This window comes from Arvicola amphibius, chromosome 15 (genome assembly GCF_903992535.2).
Source record: "Arvicola amphibius chromosome 15, mArvAmp1.2, whole genome shotgun sequence".
Classification (NCBI taxonomy): Eukaryota; Metazoa; Chordata; class Mammalia; order Rodentia; family Cricetidae; genus Arvicola; species Arvicola amphibius.
This window is the reverse complement of record NC_052061.1, coordinates 51,606,587-51,627,357: the sequence shown is the minus strand read 5'-3', so window position 1 is coordinate 51,627,357 and position 20,771 is coordinate 51,606,587. Positions and strand designations below refer to the sequence as shown.

Here is a 20,771-nt window from a genome sequence, read left to right as displayed (position 1 = left end):
CTTCTGAACAAAGTCCCACATTTAGAGGCCATGTAGACGCGCAGCTTGGTGGCACATCCTAACCTCAGAGGCTGCCTGTCTGTCCTGTGCAGCCCGCCTTTGAAGCAGGCAGCTACGCGGGCCTCAGTTCCTAGGATGTCGGGGATGGGTGGGTGACTCGGGCCACACAGGCAGTGAGCATAGGCTGAACTGTCTTTGCTTCTCTCCTTTCTGTAGCACTTCTCTGAGCCATGTGAACCCACTGACACCCCAGAGCAAGGGCAGCTTCCAGATCAACAGCTGGCAGCGGCTGTGGCAGAGAACTTGGGGGTGCTTTGCCGGAGAGCGAGCCAGGAGGACATGGGCCTGGATGACACAGCTTCCCAGCAGAGTGCCTCTGATGAGCAATAGTGGACGCATTTCTGGTCGGAGAGATGGGGACTCTCTCCTGCTCCAGAACCACATGGTTCTTCCCGAGAGAAAAGAAGAGCCATTCTAGAAAACAGTAACTTTATCTCAGGTTCTTGGAAACAGTCACCTAGTGGGAGTCGGGAAAAGACATTGTGCCTCCTCCCCCAAGCACTGCACAAGAGTTGGACATTTCTCACAAAAACCATGTTATATCTTAAAACAACTAGAATGAGTAGGGCCCATGACTGGCTCCTTCCTGCTCTGGTAATAGAACAGCTGCATGCTACATTATTGGCATTTTACACATTATTGTCACCGTAAGAGAGCACTGAGTCACAGCCCCTGAGGCCATCAGCAGGCCAGGGGCATCCAGGTTCGGCCCAATTACAAAGCGCCTCTTCCTTTATGACCCTTGCACGGTTGGAAGTGCAAACCATTTGCCACAACCTGATGGTGCACTGGTCCAGGATGGGAGTTTTGGGGTGATATGCTCCTCCCTCAAGTTCTGGGCCACCCAGGACCCCTGCGTGCTTCCCAGGAATGCATGCTAGTCTTCCAAGCTGAGCAAGCTCTACTGTATATGAGCACATTTGCACACACCTCTGTTTTAGGGATTAAAATGTTTACAGTTCTGACTGTGTCTGTCTACCGTCCTCCCTAAACACATCCTCTCTACTCTGAGAAAGACCTTTGTGAGGAGGGAAGCAAATCCCATCTCAGATACCCCCATAGGACAGAGCAGAGGTACAACCTCCTGCTGAGAAGAGGGGGAGCCACTCATCCGCTTCACTTTGCCTGGACTTCTGGAATGGCAATGTAAAAAGGACTTGGTTTAGGCAAAGTGAAGTCTCAAAAATGATCTAAGATTGGAAAACGGGAGCTGCAAAGGATGGATACAGCAGTCCTTCACCACTGGGAAGTAGGCAGTAATGGTTTGTGTGCGCACACGTGTGTGCGTGTGCGTGTGCGTGTGTGTGTGTGTGTGTGTGCAGATGCATGTGTATGCGTGTATGTAGAGACCTGAGGACAACTTCAGACATCATCCCTCAGGGTTTTTCACTTTGGTATTTGAGGCAGAGCCTCTTGCTGTCCTGAGCTTAGAGGTCAGCCGAGGTGGCCGGGGAGCCACAGCCACTCTGGTGTATCCTCTGCAGCGCTGGGCACACGCGTGTGCCGCCACAGCCACTCCTTCCTCATGTGGGGGCTGGGACCAAACTCAGGCTCTATGCTTTCCGGGTAAGCACTCTACTGAGCCGTCTCTCCAGCATCTCTTTCTGTTTTTTAAGAATTAGCAATGGCGGAACAAAACATGCTGTCCCAGGGCAGGAGACGGACGGCAGAGGCTGCTGTCTGACCTCAAGATAGGCACTGAGGCATGGCGACACCCTTGCTGACACCAACAAGCCTGAGTACATACATAGGCATAAAAAAGAATTAGCAATTAATGGCAGTAGGTGGGGTGTAGTTGGTTGTTTTTACTCTTTACTCTTAGGGGGACCCACCACCCAGATCCCAAATAAATCCACCGAGGCTTATTCTTTTGCCTCTGGGCTTTTATCTTTACTTCTGTATATGTTTTCGTTTCTTCTGTTCTGGCTGTGTGGCCCCTGATGCCCTCCCTCCTTTTTCTTCTCTTGCTCTTTGATCTTCCCAGATTTCTCCTCCCATTTATTCTCTCTGCCTGCCAGTCCCGCCTACCTTTTCTCCTGCCTTACTACTAGCCGTTCAGTTCTTTATCAGACTGATCAGGTGTTTTAGACAGGCAAAGTAACAACACAGCTTCACTGAGTCAAACAAATGCAACATAAAAGAATGCAACACATCTTTGTTAACAAATGTTCCACGGTATAAACAAATGTAACACATCCTCAACTAATGTTCCACAACAGTGGGGTCTATCAACAGAGACAGGGTACCTCTCCAGAATCTCCAGAAACAATATTTCTGGGTTCCATGCAGCTGTGTATCTGAGAAGCTGGTGTGACCTGCTGCAGTTCTCAGGTTGACTAAATCAAACTCAGCTGGCCTCTCCTGAAACCCCCTGGGGCTGCTTGCCAACCTTCAGGATTAAGTGGCTAGCTCTGAGCTGGGGGTGTGGCCCTACTTGAAGTTTGTGAGAAACATGTAGCTAGCAGCAACCACCTGGGAGTGCAGCTGGCTGCTGCTTGGCATCCAGGAAAGGGAAGCTAAGGGGCCGGAAGCCAGCTGGTAAGGAAAGAGGGACTGCAGTAGGTGAGTGCCAGGCTCACCCACCCAGGCTCACAAACTGCGCCCTGGGCAGCCTCCTGCCCACTGAGGAATACAGACATTCGAAGCTGTTAGTAATAAATACTAAGAATATGTTCCTAGCTTTTTGTTTATGGTGTAATTGGAAGGGGGCAGGGAGATAGGGTCTCACAGTGGCCCAAGCAGACCTCAGACTTGCTAGGTAGTCAAGGATGACCATGAACTTCTGATTCTGCTGCCTCCACCTCCTGACACAGGTGTGCACTACCACGCCTAGTTGTGTGGTGCTGGAGATGGAGCCCACAGCTTCCTGCATGCTAGGCAAGCCTCTGTCCACTGAGTTACATCTCTGGTCTTCGTTATATTGAATATCGATTTTTTTTTATCACACAATATATGTTGGATCCCCTTCCCTTCACTCCTCCCAGGTTCTCTCCACTGCGCCTCTCATTCAGATCCATTCTCTGTCTATCATTAGGAAACAAATAGATTTCTAAGGGATAATAAAATAAAATAGAAGATAAAACAAAAACTAACACATCGGAACTGTACAAAATGGAAGGAAAGAGCCCAAGAGAAGGCACACGTATCAGAGACCCATTCGTTCACACAATCAGGAATCCCATTAAAAACACTGAACTGTAAGCCGTAATATATACACAGAGGACAGATGCAGACCCATGCAGACCCTGCAATGCTGTCTCGGCCTCTGTGCGTCCATAGGAACCTGCTCATGTTGCTTTAAAGGGCCTTGTTTTTTCTGGTGTCCTCCATGTTCTCTAGCTCTTACACTTTCTGCTGTTTCTTCTGCAGGGCTCCCCGGGCCCTGAGGGGAGGGATTTGTACATATCTGGTTTAAATTATAAAATTTTTATGTAGACATGTTTGTTGCCCAGTCTCCCAGCAGGCAATTCTGCGTCCCAGAGCCTCCCTCATTCTGGTGGTATAAGAGACAGGCCTGTATGGCTCTGCCTGGCAGGGGGCTCACATGATCTGCTGACATCTGTCTCAATGCGTTTGACACAGAACAAAAGCATTGCTCTTCTAGACAATACAATGCAGCACTCGGCTTTGTGGCTATTGTCACTAATTAAGCACCAACTCTAAACCCTGCCGTGTGTTACAGAGTTCATGTCTGGCACACACTTGTCCAAGTTCAGTGGCTGCTCCGGTGTCTGCCTCTGCCGTGTGTGGCACAGCCTGTTTACACAGCCCCCTCCACTAGATGTCATTCGGTCTCAAACCCAGGTTACAGCACGAGCAGGTGGGACATACAGGTCAAGCCCATCCTCTATGAACACCAGTCTGGATGAGAGGAGGGCAGGGTCACCTCACTGTTCCCAGAAACTTCCATGAATTTGCAGATTTCCTGGAAGCCTCTCCGCCCACCAGGGGAGCCTGGAAGATTGTCTATTACCTATTTAAAGGTCATGCTGGCTCCACACATGAGCTTACCTTCATTCAGAGACAAGAAAGAAAGGATTTTCTAACCAATGGGTGTAACGAGGCTGGTGGTACGACCTGCTAAGTGAGAGACAGCCAGGGCATCAACAGTCTTTCTCCAGCTGGTTCTCCATCATCCTGTCGGAGCCTCTTACCCTGGCTGAATGCATGCAGGCAACATGCACCCTGTCGTAACGTGTCATTCTGGCTGAAATGCATGTCAGCAACATGCACGTCAATGGGCTTTTCAACGTGAACTCCTCAAGTTAGGCTCCACATCCAACTCCATTAGAGACCCCAGTGCCCCGGCGTCAGCGTTCCTTAGAGTGCCAGGATGTGCATCTGAAATCTGTGTGCCTGCTCCCTGACCCTCATCTCCAGAGTAATAGTCACTGACGGATATGTCGGTGTGAGGGGGAGGTGACAGAGAGCCTGGATGGAGACACAGAGGGAGCATAGACAAAGCAGACACTCTGATGCCACTGAGACTTGGGTCTAAGCCTGTCTACCTACCACAGCTGTGATATTTTAAAACTGATTTTTGAGACAATGTTTCCGTAGGTAGCCCGGGTGCTGACCATCCTCCTGCACTTGCTTCCCGAGTGTTTCAGTTACAGGTGTACACCACTAGGGGGGCCAAGTGAGAGGCCAACACTTAGGCTGGCAGGAGCATGCTGTATGCCACCACTGCCACCACTTTTCCTGCTTCCTTCATGCTAGGCTCAAAGGGCTGAGCAGGGCTCCCTGACAGGAGCAGGCTGTGCGGCAGCTTTTGGCTAGGTACACTCAGGTCCCAGGTGGCCAGGAGCCTGATGCTCTGGCCCAATCCTATGCTGTTTCCCACCTGCCCTAGTACCCATTCTGGCATCACAGCCTGCCCACGGCTGTGAGCTCTATCCTTGGCCTCCTTGAAAAGCCTAATGGGGCACAGATGGTGGAGGGAGGCACCCACTTCTCCCCCTGGACAGGTAGGCCTTCCTGAGGCTCAGTTCCTGGTCTAGAAGGCATTCCTGCCGTGGTCCCTCCAGGACCTGCTTTGAAAGAGCAAGCTGAGCTTTGAAAACTACCCTGGAAGGAAGATTGACATGAGATCCTCCCCAGCCACAGGCTTTGGAGCAGATGCTTACTGTACTCTCCACTGGGTCCTAGTAGCCAGCTCACAGGCCCCCATTAAGACAGGCCCATAGGTGCCCACGGTCCCAGTAAGGGACCGATGTACTCATCAGTGGGTGCTGTCAGTGATGCTGTTGTTAAAAAATATCTAAATGACCTAAAAGTTCCAGTGCCACCAGCCACGGGGAGGGTAGCCTCTGGCCTTTATGGACCCAGCAGCTTCCAGAGTTGATTCCCTTATCACTGCAGAGCCCAGGGTGGGCTGAACCCCTGCCTGTGGCCCCCTCCTCACAGAGGAGCCCCTGCAGCCAGTAGGGACCTGCAGCTCAAATCAGCTTCCCAAGCCCTTCTCTGCTGACAGCCACGCCCGTTCTTTCGCGGCAGAGCACTTGGGCTCAGAGTGGCCGAAAACCGTGCCCAGGCTAACTGAGCACAGACAGTCTAGCCCGTGGAGCATTAGCTAACACCAGCATTCAGAAAACCAGCCCTCCCACACAAGGACTCCTGCGTCTGAACCACCAGATTTATTTTCACTTTTATTAGGTAATAAAGGAATAAACAGAGATGAAGAGGGGAACTAATAGGTTTTTCTCTGGAAATTATTGAAGAGAATTAAGTTGCTGTCGCTGCTTCAGCTGCACGAGCCTGGAGCTGCACCTGGAGAGGAATTTAATACCTACAGCATGTAAGCCAACGAAGAAGGGAACTCCTCTCCCCAGCCCCCCATACATCCAGAAACTCTGGTGGGAGAAAATTCCACTAATCCTTGACACATTCATTTAGAATTTACTCAAATCACATGCACAACCCCAACAGGAAATAGACAGAACCCATGAGCACACATCAGACAGCGGACTGTCCGCTGTGTATGGCCCAGCAGGAGCCGGGCTAATCTGATCTCAGGAGCAGGTTATGGAAAGCAGCTGTCCAGCCCTCTTGGACAGAGGGTACAAGGCCCATCGATAGGGAGGTAGCAAGCCTGGGCAGGGAGTGACCAGCAGGCAGAGCTGGACCTGGTCCCCTGCCACTTCAGGTCCTGCTCCTCTGCACGCAGGTCACAATATCCGGCAAGAGGCTATTTCTGTTCTCCTTAGTGACCTGTGGGAAGAGGCAAGAGAGCACGCATAAAGAGCACTTCCCTCCTGTCCTTCGGACCAACATTTTCCTGAAAGCAGGGAATGGAGGCAGAGGCCGGCTCTTCGGGATCATCAGATCCCATGTGGAGGCACAGGATGGCAACAGGAGGGAGTGGGGCCGAGCCGCTGCAGCCAGACTGGAGAGAAGCAAGGAGACGCTTGGGCTGGACCTGAGCCCTAGAGAGCACCACACAGCAGCGGAGGCCCACAGCTCCGGGTTACTCCCAGGGACAGTGACATCTACTTGTCTTTACATAACCCTGGAACCTGGGACCTCAGCTTCCTGCTCCTCTGAGAGATGAGGGGAGCCAGAGAAGACAAGGTGACGCAGCAGAGTCTCACACAGGCCTCCTGACCTGCTGTGTGCCGGATAAGGACCCCACGGTTAGGAGCTCATAGACCGTGACAGGAAGGGACATAAGAAGGCCAAGAATCAAAGAGAGCAGGAAACAGTGCCTGGATGCTTCGGTGAGCGTGGGGTCAGGAGGAGAAGTTCCTGTCCACTCCAGGTTTTATCACATCCCCCAAAGTTCGTGTGTCAGAAACCTAATCTCCCGCAATCCCATGAGTTATAGGTATCTGAAGAAGGGCTTTGAAAGGGCGTCCTGAGGGCAGGGCCCATATGACGGCAGTGTTGGCTTTTTTAATTTTACGTTTTTGTCATGGGGTCCTACGCATTCCGGGCTAGGCCCAAACACTATATAATTTAAGATGAACTCGAACTTCTGATCCTCCTGCCTCTACTCTTGAGTACTGAGATTACAGGCATGTGCCACAACACCTGTTTATAAGGGTGCTGTGGATGGAACATAAGACGCTGTGCATGCTGGGCACAAACTCTAGAGTGACATCCTCAGCCCCGCCTTCGTAGCTTTGAAAAGGAAGGGAGACCTGAGTGGGCCCGCTTGCCATGTCTCGGCATGTGATATCTTCTGTCATGCTATCATGCAGCAAGACCAGCACCTGGGTGGGAAGGGGACCGGCTATCACCATTTATAGGGTGCATAGACGAGTCTTAAAGGAAAAAGGTGCCACCACGGCCTTGACTTCTGTGTGCATGTGTGTGTGTGAATTGACTTGCTGAAATGCAGTTCCAATGCCATGAAAGTTAGTTCACCCTGTAAGGGTTAGAAGGGAACGGTTTGTCACAGACAAGGTCCCCATTCATGGCCACCTCCTTCCCACCTTCCTGCCCATCACTAGCAGTCACCGCCTATTTCCTGTCTCAATGCACTTGACTCTTCTGGGCAGTCTGTAAATGGAGTCGTGGTGTCCATGACCTGCTGGGACTGGCTTCTTTCACTCAGCACGATACAGCACTCATCCTAGGAACGTGGCTGCACTGTATGTTGCTAAGTAGCCCACACTAGATAGCTAGAGCACAGGTTCCCGCCCGGTCAGCTGCTGGTGGATGTCTGGGTCCTCCCATTCTGTAAATAACGCTGCTATGGGCATTCGTTCAAGCTTTGCATCACGTGTCTTCAAGTCTTCCATGTGCATGCCTAGGAGTGGACTTGCTGGCAGCGTGACTAACATACACCTGGAGAAGCTAGAGGTTTTTCAGGGACAGCTCAGCTCCTTCCCACCAACAGGGAGGCTCGGGTTTCTCCAAGCCCTTTCACCTCTCTCTAACTATGCCATGGAAGGCATCCTATTGGGTGTGGTGTGGTGCCTCGTGGTCACCATGGTGGGGTGCACGTCTCCTCTGTGTTTGCCGTGGCTTCCTCATGCTCCTTGGAGAAACAGCTACTCAAACCTTGTGCCCAATTTTACAGGTTTACTTTATTTTCTTAATGAGACAATTCTGAAGTCAAGGCTCAGACTTGAGTAACTAATTTTCCTATAAGCATACACCTTTCAGCTGGGGTTGGGGCCAGAACTCTGCCACTGAGTACGTGACCTGCCAGGCTCTGGCCTGCATGGCATGGTCCCTCCCTGGACAGACCTTCCCAAGCAACCCCTCAAGCCCCGCCCTGACTATACCACTGGCAGAAGGCAGAAGAGGGAGGCGGCAGGGGCAAGGGCGGGATCCCAGGGCAGGGGGTTCCCAAGGGCTGGCTTACTCACACTGAACACCTTCACGTCATGCCTGTTCCTGATCTCCTCCACAAGGGCCAGTGGCTTCCCTTTGGGAACTGGGATGGTGCCAAGGACAACGGTGCCTGGCGTGGACAGCGTTTGGCGGACCGCCTGAACAAAAGGCTGGCTGAACAGCTCCATCTTCCCGATCTCATCGATGACGCACACGCTGTGCCCGGGGCTGCGGCTGGGACCGGCCTGCAGACAGAAGGCCCTGTCACTGGACAGCAGAGCCTCGTGATCTCGATCCAGAGGGTTCCGCCCTGACTACCACCAGCGTCCACAGCAAGGCAGCTGGGCTGTGCCTTACACACCAGGGGACTGTCTCCACATGCACGAGACACAGGTCTGTCTGCAATGCTCATAGGAAAGGCTCCCCGGGACTGCACCTCCCTGCCCCTGAGTTTCTCTCAAAATGTGTTTTCTTCTAGAAGGCTCAGTGGTAACTGGGCTTCCTCCTTACACACCCAGGAAACAAAGACTGTGAACCGGGAAAGACAGAGTGTCGGGGGGTGTAAGGGCGACAGGACAGCTGGAGCACAGCTGGAGCACAGCTGGAGCACAGCTCCCCTTTTCAATCCTGAGCTGAGCTCCCAATGCCGGTGGGAAGGAGGTGGCCGCTGCAGGCAGGTGCCTGTGTATTCCAATCCAGCTAAAGTCTACAAAAAGTCACGAAATGAGATGGGAAGGAGTTTGGCTCAAAGCAGAAGTGGTCAGAACAATGACAACTAACCTGATGATCAAGCAATGAGCTACCTCAGAGACTAAACTTCTAAGAAGAATTCGGTGGGCACGGAAGGGGGTGAGACAGAGTAATGGAGGGTAAAAATTATCAAAATGCATTGTGTACATGCATGAAATTTTATTACTAAATAATTTAAATAGAACTAAAATGAAAGTTATCCAGAAATAACCATGTTGCTCTGGTGCATTCCTACTGCTATATAAATGGATATAATCACATCTGTATTTTATATACAGAACTGGCATGTGATATAAACATGTAGGTATACAACACACACAAAACAGACGAATGCACGAACAAATGGATAAAATCAATGTTGTTAAAAAAAAGAGAATCTCAGATTCCCCTTGGATTCAAGTCCCTTTCATCCCTGAAAATGCAGCGGCCTCCCCAACGTCCATGGATCATATCCCTCCACGTTCCCCAGCCACACCTCCCCAGGACTGGTCATGTGGTCACTAAGGGTACAGCAGAAAAGGCACCAGGCCCTTCTCAGGTTGGCTATCAAAAACCATCTATCTCTGCCTTGGCCTCCCTCTTGCTAAGGGCATGTGATGCCCTGTTGGGAGGGGCAACTGCTGAGCACATGAGGTCATGCACTACTGAGGCTTCACATGCTATCAGAAAGGATGGAGAGGCAGCACCCCTGTGAGAGGGCTTAGAAGGAGCCTTCGTCCTCAGAGCTGAGGGGAGCCAAGCAAAAGAGGGATGCAGGTGAAGAGAGACCTGGCTGTGAGAGGGGTGGGGGAGGAGCAGCAGCAGTGGCCCCTGCTGGGACAGCCCACAGGTAGCAGGTCCAGGCTGTGAGGAGAGGCAGGGGCGTGGTCTTCTGGTCATGAAGGAGGCAGCAGTCTTTCTGCTTCCCATCCCCAGCACACCCACAGGAGCAATCGTGTGCCCTTCACCAGGGACACCAGCCTGAGGGGCTGCACAGTGGATTGCTTTCACCATGGAACTCTGCAACTTACTGGGGTTGCAGAGCTGAGAAGGGAAAGCTGGGGCTAACACTGCCTCCACAGCAGGAAGAGTGCCTGTGGGGTCGGATGCTACCTGTTCCAAGCTTTATCTTCAAAACTGAGTACCAAATCAGGAGAAAGAAAATGCCTGCCAGCAGTCCGGGATTTTAAAAAGCAGCCGATTACACAGGAAGGTCTCTTTCTGGAATGGAGTCACGACAATTGACCCAGCCCTTACCAAGGCATGGACGGCACGCAGCCACCCCAGAGACAGCGGATGGTAGCAGCCACCTTCCTAGAAGCCAACATGTGAGAGACAGACAGAACTGTTTGGAACACTGATTGACAACTTTGAAAGCCATCAAATCAAGCAAGGAGAGGTACTGGGAAAGAACACGTGTACACTGTGTGTGTTTGCCTAAGTACAGTAAACACATGTGGTGGGTGGTACAGGCACATGGCCCTGCACGAAAGTACACACACGGGTGCAAGCTCATGCCGCTGCACCGGGGCCCTGCAGCTCTCCAGGGCATGCCCACAGAAGCGAACGGATGCCTGGGCCAGCAAGTGCAGTGCTTGCTGCTCCCTGTAGACCCTGGACCTTCTCACACCCTCATTCTGTCCAGGCTACGGAAATTGCAAAAGTAAGTTTTTTAATAAAAATGGAAGTGATTCACATGTCGTAGAGAGAGGGGTTGAAGGTCAGGGCACTGAGAACAGGCAACATACAGCTTGCTTCTCCAAACAGTTCAACAGGGTATTCAGAAGAGCTTAAAAAAGAAACACCATTCTGCCCCAACTGCTGTTTTCACAGATGGATTCAAGCCAACCCAGAAGGAAAGAACAAACAGGTCAAGGGAAGCTTGCCCTGTGGACCTAACCCAGATTCTGAGCTCCTGAGTCATGGCCCACAGCACCAGGCTGCGCTCAATTCTAGGACCGCCCTGTGCAACTCGGAGCTGGAATGCCTCTTGGCCACACAGCAGTCACTGTGCCTGGCATCTGGGTGGCCCCCATGTCCCCAAAAGACAATATGTGAGGGCCACTTCCAAGGGCTGCGTATCACCCTTGCCTTGTGTATCTCACCTGTCCTGCACCTGGGTTTGGCCAGCATTCTAGCTGAGTAGAAATTCTCAGCCACAAGAGGAAAACCTCCTAAGAGTAAAGATGCTGCCTGAGTCCCAGAACCAGTTGGCTCGGGGTCAGAGCAGTGGACAGCCCATCAACTCTGATGACACTCCACCCCTTTGCCTTCCAGAAAGATAAAATGGACCCAGGGCAACAGAACACCACTCCACAGTACAAAAGAGGGTGGCATTGCTGCTGCTATTGTTCCTTAGCTTTTATCTTTTAGTTAGACAGGGTTTCTCTGTGCCTTTGGAGCCTGTCCTGGAACTAGCTCTTGTAGACCAGGCTGGCCTCGAACTCACAGAGATCCGCCTGCCTCTGCCTCCAGAGTGCTGAGATAAAAGGCAGGCCCCACCACCACATGGCTTAATTAACATTTTTAAGAATACAAAGAAGCCTTGCCCCTAACCCCCTGCTGGTGAGCACTGACCCTCCCCCTCACCAGCTGCTGCAGGAAAGGGGGCCCTGCACCTCACCTGGGCAGCACAGGAAAACTGAACCTGTTGTCAGGGTTAGGGGTGTGGGTAAGCTGGCCCTAAGGACATGGGAGTGGGATAGCTGGCCACACTCCCCTTATCTGCCATGTCATGTGCTGGTGAGGGAAAGATGCCCTCACCCCTGCCACCTGCGGCAGGTGAAGGAGCTGACCATGCCCCTTACCAGCTGCAGCACTTGGGAAAAGGAGCCCTGTGCCTCACCTACGTGGCACAGGAGAGCTGACTCTGTTGATATTGACTGGGTCAGCGTCAGGGTGAACCGCCCAAGAACCAGTGCTTGGAAGATCTGGCCCCGCCCTTCATCAGTCACACAGCAGGAGGCAAGCAAGAGAGACCCCCACCCCCCACCCCCACAGCAGCCTACAGCAAATGGGAGAGGCCTTCCTGGGACTCTAAGTCCAGGAATGCTATCCCTGCAACTCGCCTGGGCAACACAGTAGAGCTGGCCCTGCTAGGTAGCTGGCGTAGGTGTGGGTGGGCTGGCCCTGCCCCTTGCTCACTGCTGCAAAGGATGAACTAGCTGGGATAATGCTGGAGAGTTCACCCTGGTGGTGATGATGGTGGGGGTGGGGCTGGAGGACTGACCAACCCTGCAACTACCCAAGCCCTAAACCAGGGCCATGATTTGGTTTACCCTACTATCCACCCCATTTATGATCTGCTGGAGAACGTGAAGGGGGCAGTTCTGCAGACCCAAAAGCTGCAGGACCTCAACACAGGGCAATAACAGACCATTCAGGAGGAGTTCCAGCGGGGCCCAGAGTCGACAGTGTAACAGAAACCAGAGGTAGCAGAACCAGACCACTGACTCTGCATCGAACACTTGCTAGTAAAGGTCCACGGACAAAAGAATACACTGTGCCGCACTGCAGCCTCCATGAAAAGGCTTGGCTTCTTTCTTCTCTTAAATTTTATTTTTCTCTGTGAGTTTGGGGTCAGCCTGGTCTACAAAGCAAGTTCCAGGACAGGCTGCAAAGCTACAGAGAAACCCTGCCTTGAACCCCACTACCAAAATTATATTTTATTATATATATATGGGGGTGGGAAAGTTGCAAGGGCAGAAGGCGGATGCAAAGGGGTGGGGAGATGAATGGGATCAAGATGCATGATGTGAATTCCACAATGAAGAAATAAAAAGAAAGTTTTTTTTTTTTAAAGAATACAAAGAAGCATTTTTGTTTGTCCTGAACTTATTATATAGGCCAGGCATACCTTCAACTCACAGAGATCCACCTGCCTTTGCCTCCCAAGTGCTGGGATTAAAGGCATGCCTAGACTTTTAATGTAACCAAAATATAGTTAAAGCGTCCCTCCCCTGCTCTGAATCATCTGCCTGACAAGTGTTCCTGCTAGTGCTATGTCAATTGATTTTAGCATCACACATAGTCTGGCCTCTGAGTGTATCTACTGCAGCACCAAGTTCTGGGCATTAGGAAGGAATGGGGTGGCACCAGACATTAGGCAGCAGAACTGCAGCTCCCCCTCCATCCCAAAGCCCCGCCCCATGTTGGAAGCAGAAACTAGGGAGCCAGGCAGTGCCTCAGGCCTCAGAACTACAGCGTTCCAATCTGTGTTGTGCTGTTTACACCTGGCAGGGTAGACCAGGAAAGGGTGTGTCCAGGCTGCAGCCTGGCCCTTCCTCACTCACAAGTGGCTCCAATACACACAATACAGCTAACACCCAGAGTTCAGGCAGGCAAGTGCTGAGGCTCTACCTAGAAATCCTACCTTGTGGTCCTGGGGGCTCACGTGTATTACAGGACCAAACAGGAAGTGGGTGGTACACAAGGTGTCTTCCAAAATAGGAGAACGATCCTAGGACCAGCTCATACCAGCTGACAGCCCAGGGGGTGAAGAACCCTGTACTCCCAATCCAGGCCCTTGGGACCTTGGACACTGGGCCTGTGGGACTCCATGGCAGATTCATGTACCCACACTGGCCCCCAGCTCCCTGACAAAAAGATCAGGCTGTGACGGACGGTCCCTTCCCAGTGTGGTTGCCTATCACCTCCTCCATCTCCTCAGCCCCTGAGTAAGCAACACCAGGACTCGGCCAGGACTGCTGTGCTCTGTCCCCAGCTGTTGTGACAACAGATGTGGGCATCTGTACCGAATGTCCTTACTGACAGCACAGTAAGAGCTGTGGTCAAACGCACCTACCCCTAAAGCCCCCACACATCTGGCAGAGCTGTGTTTAATTAAGAACTCCCTCTCGCCACAGACCGGCTACAGTCCCACTCAAGCAGGACAGCACTGTGGTCCCCAGGAACCCAGAGGCCAGGGTCAGTCACACACAAAGATGGCTCACAATGTCACTGTGGGTGTGGGAGATGTCACCATCCGAGCACAGCTTGCTGATCAGGGAGGCCTAACCACACAGCACAGGGCCCTGCACAGCCAGAAAGAGCCGCTCTGTGCACACACACACAGAATTGTGACCAGAACCTCACAGGCTGAATTCCTGCCATCTTGACTGCTCACAAGTGCCAAGTGGTCTCTAAAAGTTGCACATGCCTGGGGAAAAAAAACGAATCAGTATTTCAACTCCTGATAAAAGTTTGAGATCTTTGATCCTGGCGCCCTTCTCTTCATGCCTGGGGGCAGATAATTGGTCAGCAATGATGACCTGTTTTCTAACCGAGAAGGTGACTGGACAGAAAGTGAAGATCAGACCTGGGGGGGGAACCATCAAGGTGTTAGGAGCTCAGCCCTTCACCACACTGTAGCTTCGCGCGAATCGCTGCTACTGTGATAGAGAGAGGATTGATGGGTAAATCTGCCTGCCAGCTGGGGCCTCAGAGAAGATTATTTGAATCCTCAGATGATGACGTAAAGTTTAGAGAAAGTAGAACCGTTAGGGAAAGTCTGACAAGAAGGGCACAGCCTCCCTGCTCAAGGCCCAGCAGGCCAAAGGGACACCATGAAGACGTCATCAGCAGGTGCTGTGGGGGACTGAAAAGTCAGCCTGGGCCCGACCTTCTAGCTCCTTTTCCTACGGAGTCCCTGTAGCAACGTCTTCACTGATAGCACTTTAAATACTTTGAAACAGGCTTGTATTCACACCAGGTGGTATTCTGTTTCTATAGCCAATCCCATTACACAGGTGTGATGAGGGAGAGTCAAAATGTGGAAGCAAGAAATAAATGCCACGCTCACCAACAGTGCAGGGACGCTCACTGACCACGCTCACCAACAGTGCTGGTACGCTCACCGACCACACTCACTGGCCATGCTCACCAACAGTGCTGGGACGCTCACTGACCTCTAGGAAAAGATCCAACCGGATCTGATAGTTCTGGATTCTCCCACAGCTTCCACAGCTCTGTGGCCTGAAACAGCAAGAGTCACTTTCTGGTCCTATGTTACACACACACACACACACACACACACACACACACCCCATACACTCATAACCTTAAAAATTAAAATCTTTTTCTAAAATCACACAATTACCTAGACTAGAGTGGTATTCAGGCAAGAATCAAAAAGGTCGGTGGAAGAGATGACCCCAAATCATCACGCACATTCTACGGTGTAACTTACAAAGTATAAACTAATTAGACACAGGCTTTTAGCAAATGGTCTTAGTAAGCTGGCCAAGTATCTTGAAGAAACTAATTAAGAATGTCACTCTATGCTATATTCAAAACAAATCCAGACGGATTAAAAACGCATTTTAACAAGCTCATAGAATAAAGAAGATGTAGGTAAAATGCTGTATTAATTTGGATCAGGACAGAGATTTTCTGTGTTAATAAAAAAAGTAAAAGAAAGAAAAAAGAAATTATCCATATGAAGAACAGAAAAGAAGAATCAATAAGTTAGAAGGTCGTTTGCTTTAAGAAATATCTGGTTAGGGCTGGAGAGATGGCTCAGCAGTTAAGAGCACTGGCAGCTCTTAGAAGCCCATGTTCCCAGCACCCAAGGTGGCTCACAACTGTCTGAGCTCCAGTTGCAGAGGACCAGCACCCTCGATTAGCCTCTGAGGACACTGCACACACACGGTGATCAGACACACAAGCAGACAAAACACCCAGACACACAAGCAACAGAAAAACCAGAGAGAGACCTGGTTACATCAAAACACAAACCATGGAAAGAGTGACAACAAGTTAGAGTCTAAAACACTTTGTAAGTTATTAAAAGTATCTATTTCTATCATCCCTCAAAATGCAAACAGAGGCACACGTCTACGGAGCACTCTCAGTGCTGGGGCCGGCAGAGGTGTAGCACGACGGATTCCCACGCATGGTCCAGGAGCCCCGGGCAGCCCCAACCCTTCTCACCCAGCCTCCGCCTGCAGACCCTCCCCAGGGAGCTGTCACTGCTGCAGGTGACAGGATGTGGCACGACTGTATTTGGGTAGATAAACCAATGTCTGCATAGCCCAGGTAGATCAGCAGCCACAGACCACAGTGATTACTCAATCCAAGTCCAGTTTGGTGGCCTGAGTTTACAGTCACAATGATTACAGAAACATGGGTGACTATAAAAATATGAGCAGTTTCTATTTTCTTTTTCCATTGAAAACAAGAGACAAATGGTTGACTTGGTCAGCAAGCACATAGGAGCTCTTACGTAAGCCTGAAGCCAGACACCAAGCATGGCTTGGCTGAGCAAAAATCAATTCTTTATATGAATTCAATGCCCATAGCCAGGCTCTGCACTCAGAATATCATCAGCCACTTCTCACTGCTGCCTGAGCATGGGAGGGAGGCATGGACACCAGGGGAAATAAACAAGAAGATACAGCATTCTCCACCTGCCCCCAGCTGCTAGTGACAGAGCAGCCGCCACAGCCTAGAGCAGACATGTTGGGGATTCCTAGAGGGGCTGAGGGAAGGAGGGAGGAGGCAGAGGGGAGCTCAGGGGGATCCTAGGAACAGCAGCTACAGGTCAGCACAGACCGCAGGACCCCAGGCCTCTGAAGACGGAGGCTGCCCTTGGTGGGCGGTGAATTCCTCAGCAGCTCCAGGCTTCCCCTAACTGGTGCACAGCAGTGCACAGCACATGCTGTAAGCTCTGCCCAGCACGGAGCAGAGGGACAGGGAGCAGCAGTACGGAGTAATCCACGGAGCCCACACTGCAGCTAGCTCTGTGCAGCACAGAGCGGGGGATATAGATCTCCATTAGAGACTTCCTAAGCTGAAATACTTTACATGTGCTTTGGGGCACGTGACAGCTCAGAGTGACAGCAGAGTAAGGCATCTATCTTCAGCAAGGCTCGATGCTGGAAGACTTTTTAAAAAACTGTGAGACAACCCAATTACAGAAAAAAAAAGCCACTGTGTTCAGGTGGCCAGCACATCCCACAGAGCATAGAGGCCAATGGGCTTTTGAGACAGAAAATGTAGACTCACGTTTCTTAGGACGGGTAGTGCCAACTGCTCAAAAGACGCTAGGTCCACCACATACTGCCCTACTCGGCATTCGGGCTTTCCAGGTGGAGGCTGTGACCTGAAAGACAAGACACTGATATGGATTCTCCACTGACCTCTGACCTCTGGGGCTGGGCTGTGCCGCTCAGCCACCGGCTCTCCGCACACACCCTTACGAATCAATCACTCACACCAGGGTGGGAGTGTGTACGTTTGGGCCCGCTGGGGTTTCTCTCCTGAAACCGGGGCCACTGCTTCTGCCAACATCAGTCTTGGAACGTAACAGTGAAGTCCCCGCAACTCCCACGGGCCCACATGCCACCATACAAAAGCTGAGCCTGTCTGTCTGAGCCTGATGGTGCAGGCCTGCCATCATCCCAACCAATCAGGAGGCTGAGGCAGGAGGACAAAATGCTTAAGGATTTCTTGAGCCAGAGTTGAGTGCAATGCCAGCGTGGGCAACTTAAGACTTTCTCAAAATAAAAAGTAAACAGGGAGTGTTGGGCGTGGTGACACACACCTTTAACCCCAGCACTAGGAGGCAAAGGCAGGACCCCTGTGAGCTCCAGGCCAGCTGGGGCTGGATAGCATGACCTTGTATCAAAACAATACAAAATTAAGATCAATATTAAACAGAGGGCTGAGGAGGTAGCTTAGCAATAGAGGCCTGCCTAAGATGGGAAAAGCCCTCGATGCGATCCTAAGTGCTTCCAAAGAATAATAATTAAAAAGTAAATGTTAGTAGCACTAGACAGAGCTAAGTAAATCACAGGAGAAATGTGTATGATTTGTGGCCAGAGTTTTAGGTCACATAGGACTTTTAAAATCCTTTTTCATAGGATGGTCTGTTTTCTTTTTCTGAGAAATTTCTGAAGGTCCAAAACAGACAGGGTGACCTGGCTATCCCTGAGTCCAGTTAGACTCCCAGCCCAATGATGGGCAAAGAAACATAGGTGGGCCCCAGACATGGCTTTGAAGGGAGTCAGCGATAGGGAAGTCATAAGAAAGTAGCTCCCAGGATGGCGAGACAGCTCAGCAAGTAAGAACACTTGCTGCAAGTTGAAATCCTCAGCACCAGTGGAAACCGCTGGGCATGGCCATGCATGTTTATAGGCCCAGTACTGCAGGGGGAGAGGCAGGAGACTTCTGGGACTTGCCGGCCCGCATGCGAGAGACCCTGTCTTGAGGGACTAAGGCAGAGAGTGACAGAGCAGGACACGGGTGTGTTCCTCTGGCCTCTGCACAGACACATGCTCCACATGCACGCACGCTAACACAGAAGAAATGCCCCCAAGGTGTGGACAGTACAGGCTAGAGACAAAACACCAGTACCCAACTCTGGACAGAGGCCCCCGAGCGCCGGACAGGGTGACCACATCAAATCCTATTCTTCTCCCGCCCTGCCTGACTTCCTGCGTGTAAAATCCATCAACGGGCACGCCGGAGGACTGCAGGACCTCGCTGGCTTTCTGGATCAAGGTTGTCTTGCCAACCCCTGGAAGAGACAAAGAAGGAGCTGGGTCAGGAAGCTTTACCTGGCCGAGCCACCCCAGCCTGCCAGGGCCATCACTGGGAATGGAGCGGGCTGCAAATGGGTTTCACGACTATTAATTACACCGCCATGCTGATTGCTCCAGGTGTGGGCACTTTCATTCCCAGTAGAGACCAGCACAGGGGTGACAGAGCGGCATGAAGTTACATCTAGCACAGTCCTGAATGCATGGGGAGCCCAGCTTCCTTTCCTCCTAGATCAGTGGTTCTCAACCTGAGGGTTACGACCCCTTTGTGGGGAGTTGAATGACCCTTTCACAGGGGTCACCCAAGACCATTGGAAACCACAGACCTTTACAACACAATTCGTAACAGTAGCAACGAAGTAATTTCACGGCTGGGGGTCACCACAGCATGAGGAACGGTATTAAAGGGCTGCAGCATTGGGAAAGGTTGAGAACCACTGTCCGAGATTTATGCTCAACAGATTTATGCTTGTGAAAATGTAAAGTGTTCCCCACCTGCTCGTGTGTTTGATCAGGCTGATGATTTGGGGGGAGGGGGCTTACTGCCAAACTTTCAGGGCAGGGAGCCAGGATGAAAAAGCTGGGTCCGGAACCGTGGGCCAGAGGGTTGCAGCCCTCGGCGTTTCCAGCCCAAGCTCTCTGCCTCAATGCATGAACCAGGCTGCTCTGACCACTCTGGCCTTGGTTGTCATGTTGGACTGTGTCCCCCCCAAATGGGAGCCTCAAAATATCTTTCTTCCTTGAAGCTGCTTTTCTCCTGTGTTCGGTCACAGCAATGAAAAGTCACACACACACACACACACACACACACACACACCCAGGGCCATACCTGGGTAGAGGACTGGGAACCAAAAGCACAGCCTCAAAGAGCTGCAGGCCTGCGCTAGTGGAAATGTAACAGGCTTCTTCTAAAACCCACACACAGCTCAGAGGAGGTCACGTGTGAACAGGGACTTGGAAATCCAAACCCTTTGGGATTGCTAGTGGTAAGCAAATAATCAGACAGTAAAGTGTGTACAAAAGCTAGAGGACTCCAGAGACCGCAGGGGTGAGTCCTGCAGCGCAAGGGGCGGAGCACTAACAACTTGGGAGACAAGGCAGGGGTGTGGTGCTTACTAATCCAGGATGCCCAGCACACCCCTGACTTTGCTAGTACGGAGGGGGAAGCGGGGGAGGGGGGAGGCTTGGGGAGGGAACACGTAGTCCTGTGTTCACTCAATCTCCGGTGAACACCACAGCAGGATGCTGGGGACCCAATGCATCCCGATTTCAAACGCAGGGCGTGCTGGCAAGGCTGACGCGTCTCCTACCACCGTCCTCTGCTCCTCTCCAACGCCTCTGACGGCTCAAAGGCTTCCAAAGTCTACAAAGTACACCCCGGCCTCCGTGGCTTAAGACCATGGTGACAGCCGGTCGTTGGGGACCTAAGAACCGCGCACCGCGCTCTTCCCGGCCTTCCCTCCCGCCGGGCTGCAATGCACCAAGCCAGACCGCAACTGCAGCCATGGCCGGAGACACGGACTGTCCAGGACGCGTCCCCTCCCCGCCAAGTCTGGCAGGCCCTGGGTCACCTGGAGGCCCGGTGAGGAACACGTGCCGCGCCATGTGTTTTGGGGGTCGAGGTGCACGCAGTAAGGTCGGGGTCAGAATGGCCGGCCAGGCTCCGCCCCTTACACTGAAGGTCCCGCCCCTGCCATCCCGGAAACTACAGTCCCTTAGCCGCGCATGCGCTTCCAACTTGCGGCGCCCCCTCCCCCCCCAAACACACACGTTGCGCACGCGCATATTTCTCTGCCGCGGGGCTCTATCGTGGCTGTCTGCAAGGTCTGGAGACAGGTCCCTAAGGTGTCCTTTGCTCCTGTGTAACAAACTCACGTGGGGTGTCTGCTAGGATGCGTGCGTGGGAATGTCAGGTACCTTGCCATTGCTGCTTCGGGTATCCTGAGTTCCGTCCCTGAGACCCTCACCCCAGGCTCCAAGTCAGATCCTGTATGACAATAGGGGCCATAGAAACCCTCCTTGAACGACTGGGCCTTTCTGGGATTCGGATTTCTTGCACGGTGTTCGCATTGCTGTAGAGCAGTCAGCTGGGGTAAAGTTAACCTTGCTTTATCTCGGCCTAGCTCAGTAGATGAGTATCTGAGACAAGATAGCGCCTAGGCG

At 51.9% G+C, this 20,771-nt stretch overlaps 2 protein-coding genes across 4 annotated transcripts in view; one reads left to right on the top strand and one right to left on the bottom strand.

Annotated features, from left to right (window-relative positions):
- Nucleotides 1-390, top strand: part of Pcnx2 (pecanex 2) — a 140,432-nt gene extending 140,042 nt beyond the window's left edge. For both annotated transcript variants that reach the window (XM_038312855.1, XM_038312854.1), the window contains exon 34: nucleotides 217-390. In XM_038312855.1, the coding sequence (XP_038168783.1) occupies nucleotides 217-390 (174 nt within the window). The remainder of the gene's footprint in view (nucleotides 1-216) is intronic.
- Nucleotides 391-5,677: 5,287 nt separating this feature from the next.
- On the bottom strand, nucleotides 5,678-20,286 carry Ntpcr (nucleoside-triphosphatase, cancer-related). 2 transcript variants are annotated; one of them, XM_038313335.2, is made up of 5 exons: nucleotides 20,180-20,286; nucleotides 18,424-18,586; nucleotides 17,074-17,170; nucleotides 8,376-8,585; nucleotides 5,678-6,270 (listed from the first exon to the last, which is right to left on the bottom strand). In XM_038313335.2, exons 1-5 carry the CDS (start codon nucleotides 20,211-20,213, stop codon nucleotides 6,202-6,204), a joined length of 573 nt encoding a protein of 190 aa, XP_038169263.1. In that variant the 5' UTR covers nucleotides 20,214-20,286; the 3' UTR covers nucleotides 5,678-6,201. The 2 variants fall into 2 exon arrangements, with proteins under 2 accessions (XP_038169263.1, XP_038169262.1); XM_038313334.1 differs by lacking the exon at nucleotides 20,180-20,286 and adding an exon at nucleotides 19,919-20,161.
- Between the last annotated feature and the right edge of the window lie 485 nt (nucleotides 20,287-20,771).

Bases quoted from the DNA above. Each gene is read 5' to 3' on its own strand.
- Ntpcr (XM_038313334.1), bottom strand. From the start codon at position 20,114: ATGGCTGCAGTTGCGGTCTGGCTTGGTGCATTGCAGCCCGGCGGGAGG. The intron at 17,171-18,423 runs GTACTGGTGTTT...CTTGTCTTTCAG, and splicing joins GGGCCTCTGTCCAGAGTTGG to GTCACAGCCTCCACCTGGAA. The intron at 8,586-17,073 runs GTGAGTCTACAT...TTCTGTCTGCAG, and splicing joins CACTACCCGTCCTAAGAAAC to GCCGGTCCCAGCCGCAGCCC.